Source organism: Heptranchias perlo, chromosome 7 (genome assembly GCF_035084215.1).
Source record: "Heptranchias perlo isolate sHepPer1 chromosome 7, sHepPer1.hap1, whole genome shotgun sequence".
NCBI lineage: Eukaryota > Metazoa > Chordata > Chondrichthyes > Hexanchiformes > Hexanchidae > Heptranchias > Heptranchias perlo.
The window spans coordinates 76,674,639-76,696,947 of NC_090331.1; the positions used below are offsets into that span (position 1 = coordinate 76,674,639).

At 43.1% G+C, this 22,309-nt stretch overlaps 1 protein-coding gene across 2 annotated transcripts in view; it reads right to left on the minus strand.

Moving 5' to 3' along the window:
• vps8 (VPS8 subunit of CORVET complex) overlaps positions 1 to 22,309 on the minus strand; it is a 624,186-nt gene that overhangs the window by 366,616 nt on the left and 235,261 nt on the right. For both annotated transcript variants that reach the window (XM_067987929.1, XM_067987930.1), the window contains exon 35: positions 4,282 to 4,429. In XM_067987929.1, the coding sequence (XP_067844030.1) occupies positions 4,282 to 4,429 (148 nt within the window). The remainder of the gene's footprint in view (positions 1 to 4,281; positions 4,430 to 22,309) is intronic.

Here is a 22,309-nt window from a genome sequence, read left to right on the forward strand (position 1 = left end):
TACTGTGTTCTGTATCTGACATTTGTCATAACCCTCCTTTTTCTGTTTTATTTTAACCTCTATTTCATTTGTCATCCAGGGAGCTCTAGCTTTGGATGCCCCATCTTTCCTCCTTATGGGAAAATGCTTGGTTTGTACCCGAACTATCTCTGCTACCATTGCTCATTTACTGTTTTCCTGGCCAATCTTTGTTTCCAGTCTAACTGTGCTGGATCCCTTCACAAATCACTTAAATTGTCTCTCGTCCAGTTGGGTGTTGTCACTGTTGATTTTACTTTGTTCCTTTTAACTACTTTAAACTTAATTATATTATGATCACTATTACCCAGATGCTCTCCCACTGAAACACTATCCACTTGCCCTACTTCATTCCCCAGAACTAGATCCAGCACTGCTTCCTTCCTCATTGGGCTAGAAACATACTGCTTAAGAAAGTTCTCCTGAACTCATTTGAGGAATTCTTCACCCTCCTTGCCCTTTACTCTTTTTTTTCCCCAGTTTATATTAGGGTAAATGAAGTTCCCTACTACTGTTGCTCTATTATTTTATCATTTCTCTGAAATTTGCCTACAGGTTTGCTCCTCCTGCCCCAGAACTAGTCCCAATGTCCCAGGAATCTGAAGCCCTCCTTCCTGCCACTTCTCCAGCCACGCGTTCACCTGCACTATTTTCCTGTTTCTGTGCTCACTAGTACTACGTTCAGTTCTCCCACCTCAGGAAGGATATACTGGCCTTGGACGGGGTGCAGCACAGATTCACCAGAATGATACCGGAGCTAAAAGGGTTAAATTATGAGGACAGGTTGCATAGACTAGGCTTACATTTCCTTGATTAAAGGGTTATCTAATTGAGGTGTTTAAAATGACTAAAGGAGTTGACAGGATAGATAGAGAGAAATTATTTCCTCTGGTGGGGAGTCCAAAGCAAGAGGGCATAACCTTAAAGTTAGAGGTAGGCCGTTCAGGGGTGATGTCAGGAAGCACTTCTTCACACAAAGGGTAGTGGAAATCTGGACCACTTTCCCCCAAGAAGCTGTTGAGTCTGGGGGTCAATTTAAAATTTCAAAACTGAGATTGATAGATATTTGTTAGGTAAGGGTATTAAGGGATACGGAATCAAGGCAGGTAGATGGAGTTAAGATACAGATCAACCATGATCTAATTAAATGGAGGAACAGGTTTGAGGGACTGAATGTCTTACTCCTGTTCCTATGTAACATAAGTCAGGTGTGTTGCAAAATTATAAAATATTGCAGAGTTTGGGTAACATTGATGAACCATCCAAGCTTTTCCCTTGGAGTTCAGGATGTCATCTTAACCTCCAATGTGTTACTATCTTGCAACACTCTCCAAGTCCATGTGCTAAGGTTTGGAAACAATTTTGTTTTTGCCACTGGATATTTTGCCAGCGATACAAGATAGGCTCCTTCAATTGGGTTGCTTTATTTTTATTTGTTATTTTCTGACCATGATTACCTTTACTGTTGCTGTGCACCATGTCAGTAATAAAAGCTGTCCAAGCCCATAAGCAAGTCCAGCTAAACAACAGAGAAACTACAGGCTCAGCGCTTCCATTAAATTTTTATTGTTACTGTTATATAACTGTTCCCACCACCTGCAACCAGATAAAAAGCTGCAAATGAAAGGTAATAGAGAAAAAAAATAGCATGTCAATAGAATAAGATGTTAAATTTGTCTCTATAAAAGAAGACGAGTTTAACAAGTCCCTGGGACTGTCTGTCACATAAATTTGCTCGACTCAGTTGGGTGGGTTTTGTCAGTTCTTGGCAGACACCTGGATGGGGCACAATATGTCTGCGACAGGTTCTATCCAGGCTGGGGTGAGGAGCTGAAACAACGCTGGAGTGATTGAAATTCTGGGAAAATCTGCATACCATCCCAGATGGATGGATTGTGACTTGTAGCAAAAAGAAATGAACAGGAGAAAATACAGAAGGGGAAAAACTTCTGAAAAAGCAAACAAAACCAACACTGCAAACAAAGGTACAAAACGTGCCTTGTTTGCTAAAAGTATCCTACTCATGATATGATTCATTTTGTTGAGTGCCATAAGTAATGCTGCCTTTGAATATATTTTACACTGAATATTAATGAAAAGAAAATATATCAGTCAGTAATGTTGTAACAATCATTAATTGCTGACTATCAATGATCAGGAGAAGCTTACCCAGAAATAGGATTTAAGGTCCAATTGGAGTTTAAAAATAGAATCTAAAAAGAGATATACTGCTTGATTTTCATTTCTCACAAGGTAGCACAAAAATATCCATACCTCCTGTTCATTGACATTAAAATTTATTATATTAATGCCAAACTGTTGCATGTGGATAACTCACAGGTTGGCGTCTGGTGCAACCACTAACACAGGTGGGTCGAATGATTAAGCTGGAGTAGTTTATAAATGTCATTGGAATTCTGCAATGTGTTACTGCCTTGTAACGCACTCCATTATTATTGTACATAAAATACAGCGCAGGTCTGCTAATCCATTTTAGTTTATTTTTTTTGCCAGGGATGTCAGGGTGTCGAGCAACATATAAACTCAAGAATAAAGAGAAGAAAAGAAAATATATTAGTTTTAAATTTTAGGAAGGATGCTATGTCTCTGGATTTAACTTTGATGTACCCTGATGGTGTTGCTGGGTTAGTTACTGACCAACCAGAATTTGTAATATAATTCTAGGAAGATAAATATTAAAAAGAGATGACATGACATCCATTGAAAATTCCTGTGTCAGGCTCTATGGCAAAATACATTTTAAAATTATCAAGATTTAGACACAGTACCAGTTACATCTGTGGGTGGCACTGTAAATTCCAGCTTTTCATTATAAAGCAGTCACGTAACACTAGCTTGACAAGCAGGACATCAGCAATTAAAGTAATTGTGATAAACTGCCCTGCACTTACAGAAGCTGGGTGGCTCCTGAGTAGCCTTTCACAAGCAGAATCGTCGACCTTCTCCTTCCCAAGGTTAGGAAGCCAAGAAAAACAAACTCGCTCCCTTGTATCAATTTCTTCCTTTAAATACCTCTTCCTTATTTCATTAGAAGTTCTACCTCGCCTCTCATGATACATCCATTCTGCACACACTGCCCCTGAATTCCCAGGAAATCATGCAAACAAACCTTACCCACTGCTATATACACACTGCCCCCATCCCCCCCTGCTCCCCCAACAGAGAGAAAACGTCAAAGCAGGTTGGCAGGGAACTTGCAGATCAGCACTAAAACTCTATGCCTGAAGTACGCCTCCAGTATATTGAAATTCATTTTGGGTCTTGGAAGCTGTTTAGTCCATTCCCCCTTGCTACACACACACACGTAGTAATACCAGCGCTAAAAGAGAGGCAAGGGTAAGCACAGAATATACCTACTCATCACGTAATGAGAAATATCAGGAGAAGGTCGACGATTCTGCTCGTGAAAGGCTGCCCAGGAGCCACCCAGCTTCTGTAAGTGCAGGGCAGCTTACTACAATTGTTGATGTCTTGTTTCTCAAGCTAGTGTTACGTGACTGATTTATAACGAAAAGCTGGAATTTACAGTGTCACCCACAGATGAAACTAGTACTTTGTCTAAATCTTGATAATTTTAAAATGTATTTTGGGCCTCACTTATTAAACCGCCTCCCCCCCCCATCTCCCACTCCACTGACACAAATTTCAGGTTTTAGCTGGACCAATTTGGGAGAGTATGATGAGGGCTGATTTTGGAGATTTTAATGTGGGCCAATTTTGGACCGTTTAATGAAGGCCGATTTTAGAGAAAATGATTTGTGTTGATTTTTAGGTTTTCAGGATGGCGTCTGGAAAATTTTAGCAGGACTTGAAGACTGCGATTTTACCAAAAGGCCCAATTTTGTTTTATTTTACACGATTTTGCCTGTACTGGCAAGATTTTTTCATTTCTAAATATGCACCAATTTCTCCCGGATTATTCCTGAGATAAGGCATTAGGCATAATGGTGTTACTAATATTACAAAGCTTAATATTGAAAACCCCATCACAGTGCCAACTACAGGGATAAGTGGTATTGCAGAACTAGTATGAAAAAGTGCCATAAGGGTCAGTTGACATAGGGGTTTTCAATGCATATTGTAATGAAATGTTGTGGTCCAGTCTTGGCTGGATTGTTTGTGGAAGAGAGAGAGAACTGGACTGGGTAAGGACCTCTTTCTACAACACTCAACAATGTCTTTTGCCACAGACACATCATTAATACCATTCTCATATGGATAACATACACTGGTAAGAAGTACCTGAATGGCTTCTTCGAGTCTGTAATGTTCCGATACCCTCAGAAAATCAGTTACCCGTTGTGGATCATACAGGCAAAGCAGGTTGATGTATTGTTCATGGATGTCAGGATTCAACTGCAGCAGCTCTCGATTCACCTGCACTCCATCTCTGCAAATCAAACATAGTGGAGCATGTGATCACCGAGAAAATAGACAAACTAACACATTTATGATTTCTGTTCCAGCCCACATTTATGATTTTGGCAGAAATCTTCTCCCAGAATTCCTAGTCCAAATTTGATAAAATTTGATTTTCTCACATGTCCGAGCCAAACTTTGACTTAAAGGTCAAGCACAACACCCAATCATATGAAATCATCTAATGTCTTGTGATTGAAAAAGCTAAATTCACTAAGCCTTTAAATCCAAATTTAAAACACTATTATATTTTAATATATACAAGTGGCATTCCTCTCAGGATTTTAGGTCACAACTTTGCAAGTTTTGGGGGAAAAAAAACTGAAGTTTTGTGAGAATCTGATTGGGTTTTTTTGATGAGTTTGAAATAATATTTGGGCATTATTGGAGGATTTCAAAAGAGGAACTGTCTTCATTAATGGGGAGGGAGGACAACCGCACTTCATGTCTATCATGATGGCTCCACACACAAACTCTATTTTTGTTTTTAGAAAAATTGCTTTTATAGAAAGTTGAACCATTGTGTTGAGTATTTGTGCCTGGCTTATGCAAAAAATAGTGTGATTATCCATTAAAAGAGATCAGTATTAGGCAATCATGTATTGCGGCCCAAGTCTCCAACCACAGACCTTTTCATTGGTGCATATATATGGATACAACAGACAACAAGAATTAACTACCACCAGCTGGTTTTGTACCTGGAGTTATACAGTACATACAATTACAGAAACAGGCCATTCAGTCCAACAGGTCTATGCCGGTGTTTATGCTCCACACGAGTCTCCTCCCTCCCTACTTTATCTAACCCTATTAGCATATCCTTCCATTCCTTTCTCCCTCATGTGTTTATCTAGCTTCCCCTTAAATGCATTTTTGCAAGTCGCGTCAACTACTCCTTGTGGTAGCGAGTTCCACATTCTAACCACTCTCTGGGTGAAAACGTTTCTCCTGAATTCTCTATTGGATTTATTAGTGACTATCTTATATATAGTCCCCTAGTTCTCGTCTCCCCTGCAAGTGGAAACATCTCCTCCACGTCTACCCTATCAAATCTCTTCATGATCGTAAAGATCTCCATCAGGTCACCCCTCAGTCTTCTCTTATCTAGAGAAAATAGACCCAGCCTGCTCAATCATTCCTGATAGATATAATGGCACGTGGGTAACCCGCCCAGTAAAATCGGTGAGTTCCCCTCGCGATTGCGAGTAAATTGAAGCCACTTACCTTGGCTTCCGGGTACCTGCGCAGCAGGTAGACTGTGCACCCGCATCACAGGCTGTCAGCTGGAGGAGCCCTATTTAAAGGGGCAGTCCTCCAATGCTGCTCCTGCAGTAAACAGCCAAAATTACAGCATGGAGCAGCTCAGGGGAAAGGCTGCTCCCAGGTTTAATGATGCCTCACTCCAGGTCTTACTGGGTGGGATGAGGAGGAGGAGGGAGATCTTCTACCCGGCTGATGGGAGGAAGTGGCCTACCTCTGCCACCAAGAAGGCCTGGCTCGAAGTGGCAGAGGAGGTCACCAGCAGCAGCAACATATCCCGCACCTGGATACAGTGCAGGAAGCACTTCAATGACCTAACTAGGTCAGCCAAAGTGAGCACACTTACTCATTCTCCTACACTCCATCTTCCACATCACCACCCCCACCCCACAGCTCCTTCTGCACTGCCAACACTACTCTATCACATCACTCATCACACCCACTCAAACCTCATCCTCAACATACCTGCACTTACTCACCTCCCCAGTACTCATCCCACTACTACCACTCAACCCAATCCTCGTACAATCTCATGGCTCTGTCTCACACTCACCCTCTGATGCATCTCTTTCACAGTCACCCTCACCCAACCTGCAACTACCTCTGCTGCAGCCACAGGGCATGCATCACATATGTGCAGTAGGCAGCATAAGGCAAACGTGTTGTGAGCATGAAGGGGATGCACAAGGATGCACAGGGCATGCATCACGTATAATTAGTAGGAAGTGTAAGGCAAAGATTTTGTGAGCACAAAAGGGACGCACAAGGGTGTTTGACGATTTGTCATGTTTTTTATTTATATATAATTTTGGTTCAACTCACATTAAATATTATATTGTCACCACTACTGCCATGTCTTGGCCATTCTTGACTGACTTGTGCAATAAGTCCCTTTCATGAGGTTCTCCATGAACAACCACACTTGATGCCACACATTGGGTCATACCTAGCACAAAGGAAGATGGTAGTGGTTGTTGGAAGCCAATCATCTCAGCCACAGGACATTGCTGCAGGAGTTCTTCGGGGCTGTGTCCTAGGCCCAACCATCTTCAGCTGCTTCATCAATGACCTTCCCTCCATCATAAGGTCAGAAACGGGGATGTTCGCTGATGATTGCACAGTGTTCAGCTCCATTCGCAACCCCTCAAATAATGAAGCAGTCCGAGCCCGCATGCAGCAAGACCTGGACAACATCCAGGCTTGGGCTCATAAGTGGCAAGTAACATTCGCCAATGACGATCTCCAACAAGAGAGAGTCTAACCACCTCCCCTTGACATTCAACGGCATTACCATCGCCGAATCCCCCACCATCAACATCCTGGGGGTCACCATTGACCAGAAACTTAACTGGACCAGCCATATAAATACTGTGGCTACGAGAGCAGGTCAGAGGCTGGGTATTCTGCGGCGAGTGACTCACCTCCTGACTCCCCAAAGCCTTTCCACCATCTACAAGGCACAAGTCAGGAGTGTGATGGAATACTCTCCACTTGCTTGGATGATTGCAGCTCCAACAACACTCAAGAAGCTCGACACCATCCAAGATAAAGCAGCCCGCTTGATTGGCACCCCATCCACCACCCTAAACATTCACTCCCTTCACCACCGGCGCACAGTGGCTGCAGTGTGTACCATCCACAGGATGCACTGCAGCAACTCGCCAATGCTTCTTCGACAGCACCTCCCAAACCTGCAACCTCTACCACCTAGAAGGACAAGAGCAGCAGGCACATGGGAACAACACCACCTGCACGTTCCCCTCCAAGTCACACACCATCCCGACTTGGAAATATATCGCCGTTCTTTCATCGTCGCTGGGTCAAAATCCTGGAACTCCCTTCCTAACAGCACTGTGGGAGAACAGTCACTACACGGACTGCAGCGGTTCAAGAAAGCGGCTCACCACCACCTTCTCAAGGGCAATCAGGGATGGGCAATAAATGCCGGCCTCGCCAGCCATGCCCACATCCCATGAACGAATAAAAAAAAACCCTACAGTGGGCGCCTGTGGCGCAGCATTGTGTTGTGGAGCTCCACGTGGCGGAGGTGGACGGCGTGCCTGGTGATGTTACTCGTCCTCGGATGAAGTGATGAATGCAGCCATGGCGACCCCCCATCCTGAAGGTGTGAGTTTGCGGGGATCCGCTAAGTAGGTAAATGTGTTTGCACAGCAGAGTTTAGGGTATAAATTAATAAATTTAAGTGGAAAGACAAAGGTATTGCAGCCAAAACTTTGTTTGAAGTGACAGCGTGCCCTGCTGCAATAAATGAGGTAATCCCCCCCAACTGTCAAAAAATCCTTTGCATCTCCCATTGGCTACTGACTGAAACCCGTCTGCTCCAACAAGGAGTGTTTCCCACAGCACGGGAAACACTCTGAGGATCCATGAAAATTGTACCCCTGCCAAAATCTCCTGTCAACGCGGTCTGTCAAGTACCTCAACTAGGTAAGCAAGTATTTAAATTGTCATCCCGCCTGCTTTAATTGCCGGTGGGAGTTCCGCATGCGGGAGTTGCGCGCGCACCCAAACGCGTCACTGGGGAACCCAGAAGTGGGTGGGTTGGAGCCGGGCTCCGGACCTGCTCCGGGATTCCCCGATTTTACGAGCCCCCCCAACCCCCAACGCACCCGCTCGGCCATCCTAAAATCGACCCCAACCTCTCAGTTCTCGTATCATCCTAGTAAATCTTTTTTGCACCTCCTCCAGTGCCTCTATATGCTTTTTATAATATGGAGACCAGAACTGTTCATAGTACTCCAAGTGTGGTCCAACCAAGGTTCTATTCAAGTTTATCATACCTTCCCTGCTTTTCAAATCCATCCCTCTAGAAATGAACCCCCGTGCTTTGTTGTCTTTTTTTATGACCTTATTAACCTGCGTTACTACTCTTAGTGATTTGTACATCTGTACCCCCAGATCCCTCTGCGCCTCTACCCCATTTAGACTCTTATTATCCAAGCAGTATGTGGCCCCCTTATTCTTCCTATCAAAATGTAATACCTCACATTTATCTATAATGAAATTAATTTGACAATTACACACCCATTCAACAAGTTTCTTAATGTCTTCCTGTATTTTGTTGCAGTCCTCTTCAGTATTAACTATACCCACCAAATTGATGTCGTCCGCAAATTTTGAAATTGTACTTCCGATTCCCAAGTCCAAATCGTTTACGTAAATGGTGAACAACAGTGGTCCCAGCACCGATCCTGGTAGAACGCCATTTCCCACCTTATGCCAGTCTGAGTAACTAACTTTACCCCTCCTCTCTGTTTTCTGTTTTGTAACCAGTTTGCTATCCGTTCTGCTACTTATCCCCTGACTCCACATGCACTGACCTTAGTCATGACTTTACCTTGCGGTACATTATCGAAGGCCTTTTGAAAATCAAAATATATTACAACTACTGCATTACCCCGTCTACCCTTTCTGTTACTTCTTCAAAGTATGACCTTCCCTTTTGAAATCCGTGCTGACTATTCTTTATTACATTTTTGGTTTCACAATGTTTTTCTATTAGATCTTTGAGTAAGGATGCCGTTATCTTTCCTACCACCCACGTTAAGCTCATTAGTCTATAGTTCTCTCGGCTGGTTCTATCTCCCTTTTTAAATATAGGAATCACATTAGCTGTTCGCCAGTCCTCTGGCACTATTCCCTTTTCTAATGAATTTTTATTTCTATGTAGTAGTGCCTCTGCCATCTCTTCCCTAACTTCTTTTAATATACACAAATGCTATCCAACTTCGAGAGGATAAAAGGGGTTTTATCCTCTCTAAGTGTGATTAGTTTATCAATTATCTCCCCCCTTTCTATCTTAAATGTCTTTATATAGTGAAGAGGTAGTTGAGATACTGGAAGGGCTAAAAATTGATTAAAAAGGAGGTACTAGAAAGACTAGCTGTACTTAAAGTAGATAAGTCACCCGGTCTGGATGGGATGCATCTTAGGTTGCTGAGGGAAGCAAGGGTGGAAATTGCAGAGGTACTGGCCATAATCTTCCAATCATCCTTAGATACAGGCTTGGTGCCAGAGGACTGGAGAATTGCAAATGTTACATCCTTGTTCAAAAAAGGGTGTAAGGATAAACCCAGCAACTACAGGCCAGTCAGTTTAACCTCATTGGTGAGGAAACCTCTAGAAATGGTAATCTGGGACAAAATTAACTTGGACAAATGTGAATTAATAAAGGAAAACCAGCACGGATTTGTTGAAGGTAAATCGTGTTTAACCAACTTGATTGAGTTTTTTGATGAGGTAACCAAGAGGGTCGATGAGGGCAATGCAGTTGATGTGGTGTATGTGGACTTCCAAAAAGTGTTTGATAAAGTGCTGCATAATAGGCTTGCCAGCAAAGTTGAAGCCCATGGAATAAAGGGGGCAGTGGCAGCATGGATACGAAATTGGCTAAGTAATAGGAAACGAAGATTAGTGGTGAACGGTTGTTTTTCAGACTGGAGGAAGGTATACAGTGGTGTGCCAGAGGGGTCGGTACTAGGACCACTGCTTTTCTTGATATATATTAATGACTTGGACTTGGGTGTATAGGGCACAATTTCCAAATTTGCAGAGGACACGAAATTTGGAAGAGTAGTGAACAGTGAGGAGAATAGTGATAGACTTCAAGAGGACATAGACAGGCTAGTGGAATGGCCGGACACAAGGCAGATGAAATTCAATGCAGAAAAGCGTGAAGTGATATATTTTGGTAGGAAGAACGAGGAGAGGCAATATAAACTAAAGGGTACAATTCTAAAAGGGGTGCAGGAACAGAGAGATCTAGGGGTCTACATGCACAAATCATTGAAGGTAGTAGGGCAGGTTGAGAAAGTGGTTAAGAAAGCATACGGGGTCCTGGGCTTTATAAATAGAGGCATAGAGTGCAAAAGCAAGGAGGTTATGATGAACCTTTATAAAACACTGGTCGGCCACAACTGGAGTATTGTGTGCAGTTCTGGGCACTGCACTTTAGGCAGAATGTGAAGGCCTTAGAGAGGGTGCAGAAGAGATTTACTAGAATGATTCCAGGGATGAGGGACTTTAGTTATGTGCATAGACTGGAGAAGCTGGGGTTGTTCTCCTTAGAGCAGAGAAGGTTGAAAGGAGATTTGAGAGAAGTGTTCAAAATCATGAAGGGTCTGGATAGAGTAGATAGAGAGAAATTGTTCCCATTGGCAGAGGGGTCAAGAACCAGAGGACATAGATTTAAGGTGAATGACAAAAGAACCAAAGGCAACATGAGAAAAAACTTTTTTACACAGCGAGTGGTTATGATCTGGAATCCACTGCCTGAGGGGGTGGTGGAGGCAGATTAAATCGTGACTTTCAAAGGGGAATTGGATAAGTACTTGAAGGGAAAAAAATTGCAGGGCTACGGGGAAAGGGTGAGGGAGTGGGACTAGCTGGATTGCTCTTGCAGAGAGCCGGCACGGATTTGCTGGGCCGAATGGTGTCCTTCCGTGCTGGAACCATTCTTTGATTCTATATCTTTTTGGATCTCTTCTTCTATTGTCATGCCCACGCGATAGTCTCCCCGGTAAATACTGAGGCAAAGTAATCATTTAATATTGCTGCCATTTCGCTGTCATTACCTGTGAGTTTATCATGTGTATCCCTTAGTGGCCCTATCCCTATCCTGATTTTTCTTTTGTTATTTATGTATTTGTAGAATATTTTACTATTTCTTTTGATATTCCTCGATAATTTAATTTTGTAGTTTCTCTTTGCCTTCCTAATTGTTTCTCTTTAACTTTTTTCCTAACCTTTTCATATTCCCTTTTGTCATCCTTTCCTTTTTTGTCTATACACTTAGTGTATGCCTTTTTCTTTAGTTTCAATTTTGCCTTTATTTCTTTATTCATCCATGGTGTATCATTACTGACTAGTTTGTTCTTGCTTTTCAGTGGTATATATTTCTCCTGGACTCTATTGATCACCGTTTTAAATGTTTCCCACTGCTGGTCTATTTCTTTGTTTGTCAGTAATTCTTTCCAGTTTATTTTCCCTCATTCCATTCTCATCCCCTGAAAATCAGTTTTATTCCAATTTATTACTTGGGTCTTTGTCTTACTTATGTCCTTCTCAATCTTTATCTTAAACCTTATTATTATCCCCAAGCAGATGGAAGATCAGCTATGATCTTATTAAATGGCGGAGCAGGAGCAAGGGGCCGTATAGCCTACTCCTGATCCTATTTCTTATGTTCTTATGTTGTGATTGCTATTGCTTGGATGTTCCCCTATGCTTACTTCTCTTATCTGTTCCAGTTCATTTCTCATTACAAGATCTAGCAGTGCTTTCATTCTTGTTGGGCTTTTTACATACTGGGTAAGTAAATAATTGTTACTGTAGGTAACAATTAAGATTTATTAAGTTTTGCTCCATCTTCGATGCATCTCTTACCATACACTGTTATACAACCAATGTTCACCACCAGTAGTTTTAATAAATTCTTTTTGTATGACTTCAAACTTCAAATCTAAAAGACGGATCAATTGGGTAAACAGGCTGCCCATAAGTTCCCACACACGTCACAGTTTTTCCACCCAACTATGTAACATAACCAGCATTGTGAGCAATGCTTTTACTGATCATCTGCCTACTGCAAGAAATACCAGTGACCACCAATGTAATGAATTTACCAGAATTGTAGAATTTTAAATTTTTGATGGAAATTTCTGGACAGTCACCCAGCAATAATATTAAAAAGAAACTTTCCCACACAGTATTTAATAGTATTACATAGTATTTACAGCTCAGAAACAGGCCGTGTGGCCCAACAGGTCTATGCTGGTGTTTATGCTCCACACGAGCCTCCTCCCACCTTACTTCATCTCACCCTATCAACATATTCCATTCTCCATCATGTACTCATATAGCTTCACTTTAAATGCATCTACGCTATTCGCGTCAACTACTCAACGTGGTAGCAACTTCTACATTCTAACCACTCTCTGAGTAAACTACTTTCTCCTGAATTCCTTATTGGATTTATTGGTGACTATCTTATATTTATGGCGCCTAGTTTTGGCCGCTCCCACAAGTGGAAACATCTTGGGCTCGATTTTCAAGCCCCTGAGCGGGTGCGTTCGTGGCGGGGGGGCTGCGAAAATTGGGGATTCCCGGGGTGGGTCTGGAGCCCGGCTCCAACCCGCCCACTTCAGGGTTCCCCAGTGACACACTGACATGCGCGCACAGCCCCCGCATGTGGGACTCCCGCCGGCAATTAAAGCCGGCGGGGTGCCAATTAAAGTAAATATTTAGGTACTTCACGTCATTTACAGACCTGATTAACATGACATTTTAGGAGGGTTGGGATTTTACAAACAACTGGGACTGTTTCCCGTACTGGGGAAACACTCCCATTTGAAATGGACGTGTTGCAGCCATCAGCCTGTGGCAGCTGCAAAGGTCCATTTGACAGGTTGGGGGGGGGGGGGGGGGAAGACCCTCACTCATTGCAGGAGGCCACTCTGGACAAAGTTTGGCCTCCACCACCCTCCTCCTAACAATAAAATTCACCAACTTGCACACTTACCCCAGTGTCCAGACACATGTACCTACCTTGCGGACCCCCTCAAATGTACACCTTCCGGATGGGGGCCGCCATAACTGCAGTCATGACCTCCTCGGAGGACGAACAGCATCACCAGCCTCGCCGGCCACGCTGTCCACCTCTGACACGTGGAGCCCCACAACACAGTGCCGTGACACATCCACCTGCACAGCAGGAGGGAGGGCAAACGCAGAGAGAGATGCGTCGCAGAAGGCACTACCCTCGCCACAGGGTCCACAGACCGAGGCTCAGCTTCCTGGACCTCTCTGAGCAGCAGTGCACATGGAGGCGCAGAGTGAATCGACATGTAGTCGTGGACATCTGCAGCCTCCTTCATGCCGAGCTGCTCCCAGCTGGCCTGAGCACCATCTTCTTACCTGTCGCTGTCAAAGTCACCACTGCCCTCAACAACTTCTCCTCCGCATCCTTCCAGGGTGCCACCGGGGACATCGCCGACGTCTCTCAGTTGTCTGCACAAAAGATCCCTGCAAATATACCTACACCCACTCTGCAGTGACACAATGGGTGGCATCAGTTGTGGGTCTTCATAGTGATCCTCAGGAAAGGGCATTATTGCACAAGCCAGACAAGATTCGCAAAGACGTGGCAGTAGTGGTGACAATATAATATGTCATGTGAATTGATCAGAAATTAAATATAAGTAAAAACCATGACAAACCCTCAAAAACCATTGTGCATCCCCTTCATGCTCATGACATGTTTGCCTTATGTTGCCTACTGCACATATGTGATGCATGCCCTGTGGCTGCAGCACAGGTAGTGGCAGGTTGAGTGAGGCTGACCATGAAAGAGATGCATCAGAGGGCGAGTATAAGATAGAGCCATGAGATTGTATGAGGATTGGGTTGAGTGGTAGTGGCGGGATGAGTACTGGCGAGGTGAGTAAGTGCAGGTAAGATGAGGATGAGCTTTGAGTGGGTGTGAGGAGTGATGTGATAGAGTAGTGTTGGCAGTGCAGAAGGAGATGTGGCAGACGGAATGTAGGGGAATGAGTAAGTGTACTCACTTCGGCTGACCTACTTAGGTCATTGAAGCGCCTCCTGCACTGTATGCAGGTGCCCGATACGTTGGTGGTGCAGGTGACCTCCTCTGCCACCTCGAGCCAGGCCTTCTTGGTGGCAGAGGCAGGCCACTTCCTCTCGCCCGCCGGGGGGAAGATCTCTGTCCTCCCCCTCCTCCTCACCCCATCCAATACCTGGAGTGAGGCATCATTAAACCTGGGAGCAGCCTTCCCCCTGGGCTGCTCCATGCTGTAATTTTGCCTATTTTCTGCAGCATCAGTCAGTGGAGGACTGCCCCTTTAAATAGGGCTCCTCCAGCTGACAGCCTATGCTGCGCATGCGCAGTCCGCCCACTGCGCAGCTTTCCAGCGCGAAACCCAGAAGCACGGGTAAGTGGCTCCAATTAGCCTGCGATTGCGTGAGGAGCACCCCGATTTCACTGGGTGCATGACCCACGCGCCCAGTCGACCCCCCACTGCGAACCCGCCACCCTCCTAATATCGGGCCCCTTGTCTACATCTACCCTATCGAACTCCTTCATAATTTTAAAGACCACTCTCAGGTCACCTCTCAGCCTTCTCTTTTCGAGAGAAAAGTGCCCCAGCTTGTTCAGTCTTTTTTGATAGTTATAACCTCTCAATTCTAGAATCATCCTTGTAAATCTTTTTGCCTCTTCTCCAGTGCCTCTATATGTTTTTTGTAATATGGAGTCCAGAACTGAGCATTGTACTCCAAGTGTGGTCTAACCAAGGTTCTATATCAGTTTAACACAATTTCTTTGCTTTTGAATTCTATTTCTCTAAAAATGAATCCCGGTGCTTTGTTTGCATTTTTTATGGTTTTGTTAACCTGTGCTATTACTTTTAATGATTTGTGAATCTGTACCCTGAGATCCTTTTGCTCCTCTACTCCATTTAGACTCTTATTTTCCAAGGAGTATGTGGCTTCCTTATTCCTCCTACCAAAATACACCACCACGCACTTATCTATATTGAAATTAATTTGCCATTTACATGCCCATTCTGCAAGTTTGTTAACGTCTTCTTGTATTTTGTCCCAGTCTTTCTCAGTATTAGCTACACCCCCAATTATGTGTTGTCCGCAAATTTTGATATTGGACTTCCGATTCCAGAGTCCAAATCATTTATGTAAATAGTGAACAGCAGTGGGCCCAGCACCGATCCCTGTGGAACACCACTTCCCATCGTCCACCAGTCTGAGTAACTACCTTTAACCCCTACGCTCTGTTTCCTGTTTTGTAGCCAGTTTACTATCCATTCTGCTACTTGTCCCCTGACTCCACATACTGTGACCTCAATCATGAGTCTACTATGTGGTGCCTTATAGAAGGCTTTTTGAAAATCCAAGTACATTACATCCACTACATTACCTTTCTGGTATTTCTTCAAAGAATTCAATAAGGTTGGTCAAGAATGATCTTCCCTTTTGAAATCCGTGCTGACTATTCTTTGCTATATTTTCAGTTTCTAGATGTTTTTCTATTACATCTTTGAGTAAAAATTCCGTTACCTTTCCTGCCATCGACATTAAACTAACTCGTCTATAGTTCCCTGGACTTGTTCCAGCACCCTTTTTAAATATCGGAATAATGTTAGTTGTTTGCCAGTCCTCTGGTGCTATTCCCTTATATATAATAGTGCCTCTCCTATCTCTTCCCTACCTTCTTTTAGTACGCGTGGATGTAATCCATCTAGACCTGGGGTTTTATCCTCTCCAAGTTTGATTAGTTTATCAATTATCTCCCTCCTTTCTATCTTAAATGTCTTGATACCTTTTTTGATCTCTTCTTCTAATGTCCTGCCCACAGGCAAACTAATTATATTTAATATTTCTGCCATTTCATTGTCATTACCTGTGAATTTATCATGTGCATCCCTTAGTGGTCCTATCCCTATCCTGATTTTCCTATTGTTATTTACGTGTCTGTAGAATACTTAACTATTTATTTTTATATTCTTTGATAATTTAATTTCGTAGTTCCTCTTTGCTTTCCTAATTTTTTTTTACTTCTTTCCTAACCTCTTCCCTTTTGTCATCCTCTCCTTCACTGTCCAAATAATTAGTGTATGTATTTTCTTTAGTTTCAATTTTATCTTATCTCTTTATTCATCCATGGTGTTCTAGCTTGTTCTTGTTTTTTAGCGGAATATATTTCTCCTGAACTCGACTGATCACCTTTTTGAATATTTCCCACTGCTGTTCTATCTCTTTGTCGATTTTTTTTCCAGTTTATCATCCCTCGTTCCATTCTCATCCCCTCAAAATTAGCTTTTTTCCAATCTATTATTTATCTTAAACCTTATTATGTTGTGATCGCTATTGCCTAGATGTTCCCCTACGCTTACTTTTCTTATCTGCTCTGGTTTATTTCCCATCTTGCAGCATTCATCAGCACATTAAAAAGGTAAGAAAATCTAAAAACAGCAAGAACAATGCCACATACCATAATCTGTGATTAGGCAAAATAGGAATACAATAATGCAAGCAAATTTTAAAAGGAGTTAAAAAGAATTATGAACTTAGAGAGAATCAAAAATCAATTAACTTTTGCCATATCAAAAAAAGTCAATATTTACCAAGCAAAAAACGTCATTTATAACCTTTGATCTTCTACAGTGTCTCTGGCTGGCATGGACTCAGCCGCTTTGACAATGGTTGGCCAGTGCAGATAATTCAGGCATGTGTTTGAGATTTTCTAGGGAGTATACTGCATTAATTATTAATCCCTGCATCTTAAAGAACTTTTCTTATGTAGGTCAACATGCTGAGCCTTACGATGATATTGTAACATCTTCAGAATGAGAGAGGCAATATCCTTAGTGGTGTGTGCGCAGTTTTGATCAAAAATGAAATTTTTATGCCATGGAAGCAAATTTAGTAATTCAGTTTGTTGAGCATCCCAAGAGCTACTGAAAAAGAGCATGTTGTAGCAGATGGAGCCATTCTATTAGCCTCCATCTGCTATCTGCAACAGCTTTTGGACTTGTAAAGAACTAATTTTGTGGCAGCTTCAGCTCAGAAATATGTTTCTGACATCAGAATGTCACTTTGATCAATGCAACAAACAAACAATGCCCTTAAAAAGATAATCAGTAAGTAATATCTAAAGTAGCCGCAAACAATGAGTAGGCCATTCCATTCTCAGCCAGAAAATGTCAAAAACAGAATTTATCTCATTTTTAAAAATCCATGAATTTTACTTATTGTCCCAACTCTACCTAAAAATCGTCTTTGCACAAGCCATGTAGCACACCTCCAGGAAAGTCTATCTACCATGCTCTCATCCTATCCCGATCGCACAGCAAAACAGAAACAAGTAGAGTTCTTTAAATGTAATATCAGAAGCTAAATTTTTACTGATGGTGCTTCCCATTTCTGAACAGGATAAAGTTTCCTTTAAGCAGGATAAATTACCAGCATGGCTTTTACAAATTAGCTGCTTAACATTATGGGCTAACTATGTCTGTGCACAGTTGGTGTAGTTCTACAGTTCTCTGTATTTACTCTTATTATTTTGCTCAACTTTCCTTCCTGTTCTCAGACTATTACTATACAATTTCTCCTCCTTTGTAAGGTTTTGCAAGAATGTTGAATTAAAAGCGCACACACACACACACACACACACACACACACACACACACACAGTCTTAGAGGGAACCCGAACTGCTATTTACAACAAAGTATTAAGAAAATGCACTAAATAAGCTGTTTGCAAGTCACTATCTACGGCAACACCCCCAACACCCGCTCCCCTTCCCACAGCGCCTTCCCTTGCAAGTGCAGGAGATGCAACACTTGCCCTTTCACCTCCTCCCTTCCCACTGTTCGGGCCCCAAATACTCCTTCTGGGTGAAACAGCAATTTACTTGTACTTCTTTCAATTTATTATACTATACGATGCGGTCTCCTCTACAATGGGGAGACAAAATGCAGATTGGGTGAACACCTCCGTGCAGTCCGCAAGCATGGTTCTGACCTTCCGGTCGCTTGCCAATTTAACACTCTGTCCGACTCCCACTCTGACCTCGGCCTCTTGCACTGTTCCAATGAAGCTCAACAGAAGCTTGAGGAACAGCAACTCATCTTTCGATTCGGCACTTTACAACCTTCTGGACTCAACATTGATTTCAATAACTTCAGATCATAACCACTGCTCCCATTTTTTTGGACAGCAGGTTCTGGTAATGGTTCTGCAGTTGCCATTTACAGCTCTACTAGACCCATCTTTTATTTCTTTACTTGTCTCATTACCACCCTCTTTGCCTTGCACCATCATTCCTTTTATCATTTAATCATTCCTGCCCTCCACCTTATCACAGACCTTCCCTTTTGCTCTTTCCTCCCCTCCCCTTCCTCCCCTCCACCCTCCCTTTGCCTGGCTCTGTACTTGCTTAAAATCTGTTAATTCTTTAATTTCTTCCGGTTCTGACAAAAGGTCATTGACCTGAAATGTTAATTCTGTTTCTTTCTCCACAGATGCTGCCTGACTTGCTGAGTATTTCCAGCATTTTCTGTTTTTATTTCAGATTTCCAGCATCTGCATTATTTTGCTTTTGCTCAAAGTTCAAACCTGCATATTATATTTGGACAACTGTATAATAGCAACCCTGCAGTCTACACCACACACTGCTTAGTAAGCATTCATCGTCAGAATCAGAAGGCTGCAATTAAAATTTGAATCCATGTGGTGATACCAACCGAATACCAACTGCTGACTAAGTTGATGAATGTTGAAAGTATTTTCCTTTCTCATCACTTAATTTCTCTTGTTATTGACATCTCCCCAGTTAACCTCCGATTGCGCAATATCATCTGGACAGTTCACTTGGGAGGTTTGTGAGCGAGGAAGTGGCCTTGAAGCAATCTTAGGAAGATCATGTGGAGCCACAAAAACACCTGCTGCTACATACACAATCCAACCACACTCCTTTGATGAGAGCCTCCAGTAACAGAGGCAAATCCACATGATGCAGAATTTGACACTCATTCAAAAGTCACGTCTATACACACAAGCCAAACTACGAGTCCATGAAGACTACATCCCAACAGCCTCCAGTTTCAACTTTCTCCAACTCCTAAGGAATTGCATGCCCCAGAACATAACTAGGTAGGAAGACAGAGGAGACAATTGTCTAGGTAGAGATAATGTAGCTTATACTACATTTGGTAATAATGCAAATTCAGAGGGAAATCTATTTTATCAGTAACTTCTTTTGGGCATTGAACTTCAGGTATTTGTGATAGTGATACATTGTGGCAATGTAAAAGTGGCATTCTTTCCTTTGTCTTATCCATCTTCTTCCCACTTCAAAGATGTTGGATCCTTGTTGGGTACAATTCCATGGCACCACTCATGCTCCAGAACCTCATTCAAGTGGCCAACACTATGTGTGACACTGAACCACAAGTGTTGCCAGGCTACTCGACAGGGGGAGGAAATCACTGCCAAACCCTCACTTAACATGTAAACACACACACACACACACACACGCCCATTGCTATACAGTGATGTGTAAGAGCCCTCAATGATTTTCGCCTCACCAACCCAGGAGCGCTGAATCCAATTGTAGCAACCTACTGCTGTCCCAGCTCAGATCAGCTAATTCAGACAAAATCAGAATCGAACTTGGATCCTTCCTCATCTGCGTAGCCCAGCTACTCGCCGGACAAAGTCGCTAAGCCATCGGTGAGCTGCAAGTAAGTCTGCAGCAGCTGGATAGCCTCCTGCATACACTGCCTGAATTGTCAGAGGCAACTGGGAAAGAGATATCAAGAGACAAAATAAATGATGTTTTGAAAAAGGAAATGCTTCCAACATCTTAGTCAGACATTCCCATTTGAGCAGCAACTAACAATGATCACAGTTCCCTGGAAAAAACTTATTTTGCCTGTGTAAATTTCAATTGTTATGACAGAAATTAAAAATAAGTATAAATGGTCATCATAATAAGCAATGAAACATAATTGAAATGGCTAATTTTTAAAACACAACTTATAGCTGTCGCAGCAAAATGAAAGAGACAAGGGGGGAAAAGTTGGGTAAGGGTCCGTTTCGGGCAGGGGTAGCGCGGTGCGCTAGTACCCCGCGCCCGATGGACCCTACGCAGGCAGGTCGCAAGTTTGGACCCACCCAAGAACTTACCTACAATCAGCCTTCCTTTCCAGGCCTTGCACATGAAATCAATACAAATTGCACTTTCCACCACCAAAGGGAGCTCAATCTCTTAAAGGGAGGATGTTTCTTAGAAATCTCTTAAAGGTAGCTGGTACCTGTTATTTGCTTAAAAAAAGTCCACTGTCTGCACGGAATCTGAATGGAGATCAGACATGGCACACGTAAAACACAGATGCAGGTCCCACCCCTATGTTTACTCACTGATGTTAAAACATTGAATAAAGGTTGTACACTTCTAAATCCCACATCCTCCAATCTGTATGCCAGTCCTCACCAATCTGAGTTGGTACCACGCCTGTGAGAGTGCATGCACCAAGGTTCTCTGCTGATGCACTAGAGACCTCGGGTGCAAGAGGTGGAGAGAAGGAGGGACATCCTATATTCACAGGGGGGTTGCAAGAGGCCCTCCCCCAGACATATACTCAAAAGGCAGTGGGAGGCAGCGGGGACAAAGTCAATGCCAGGCGCACAGCATCATGAACTTGGATGCAGTGCGGGAAGAAGTTCAATGCTTTCACATGAGTGGGCAAGGTGAGTGAGGTGAACTGTCAAGTGGGTCTCCTACCAACTGCACCACGCACTAAACCCCCCATCACCCACATTCCAACAAACTCTTTCCATCAGTACTCAACTCTTCCAATCAGATGCTTCCTCTCACCCTTACAAATTACCACTGTTTCAAGCCACTCACCCACAACTCAGAGGCCACACACACTGGCAAATATTCAACCATGACAGGCACATCACCCAGACACATGTCCTGCTTTCTTGCAGGAGAAGGTGGCGCATATCAAGAGGCAGCAAGTGGCAGTGACATTTAGCCCCTCAAGCCTGTTCCGCCATTCAATGAGATCACGGTGGACCTGTGACCAAACTCCATATACCCGTCTTAGCCCCATATCCTGAGCGGGGAGTCAGAAGGGAATAAAGTTGAGAGCAGCAAGAGAGGGGAAGACCCAGGGGAAATCTACAATACAAATAGTACAAGCAGTTGTTCAAGAACAAGTGAAAGGGAAAAGCATAGAGCAGCGGAAAGAAAGTGTACTTTAGGCACGACAGATAAAATGAAAACTAGAAGGCGTAAGGCGATTAACCCAGCATCAAAGCTGTGGCAGGGGGTTGGGAACCTGAGCAGGAAGAGAGAGGAAAGCGTATCAGGAAGGGACAGAAGGTATGGAGTAAAAGGTAAAGTGTTAAAAAAGGAAAAAGCAGGAACTAAGTGTCACAAAACATATTTGAAAGTTCTTTATCTGAATGCACGTAGCATTCGTAACAAAATGGACGAGTTAACGGCACAAATAACGACGTATGGGTATGATCTTGTGGCCATTACAGAAACATGGCTGCAGGGTGACAACGACTGGGAATTAAATATGCCAGGGTATTTAACAATCAGGAAGGACAGGCAGGAAGGAAGGGGAGGTGGGGTGGCTATGTTAATAAGGGAAGGAATCACTGTAATACAGAGAAAAGATATTGGGACAAAGGATCAGGATAATGAAACAGTTTGGGTAGAGATAAGGAATAATAAGGGGCAAAAAACACTCGCGGGCGTAGTGTATAGGCCTCCTAATAGTTGCAACTCTGCTGGAAGAAGTATTAATCAGGAAATAGTCGGGGCATGTAATAAGGGAACAGCTATAATTATGGGGGATTTTAACTATCATATTAACTGGACAAATCAAGTTGGGCAGGGTAGCCTTGAGGAAGAGTTTATTGAGTGTATTAGGGATGGATTTCTTGAGCAGTATGTAACTGAACCTACAAGGGGGCAAGCAACCTTGGACCTGGTCCTGTGTAATGAGCCAGGATTAA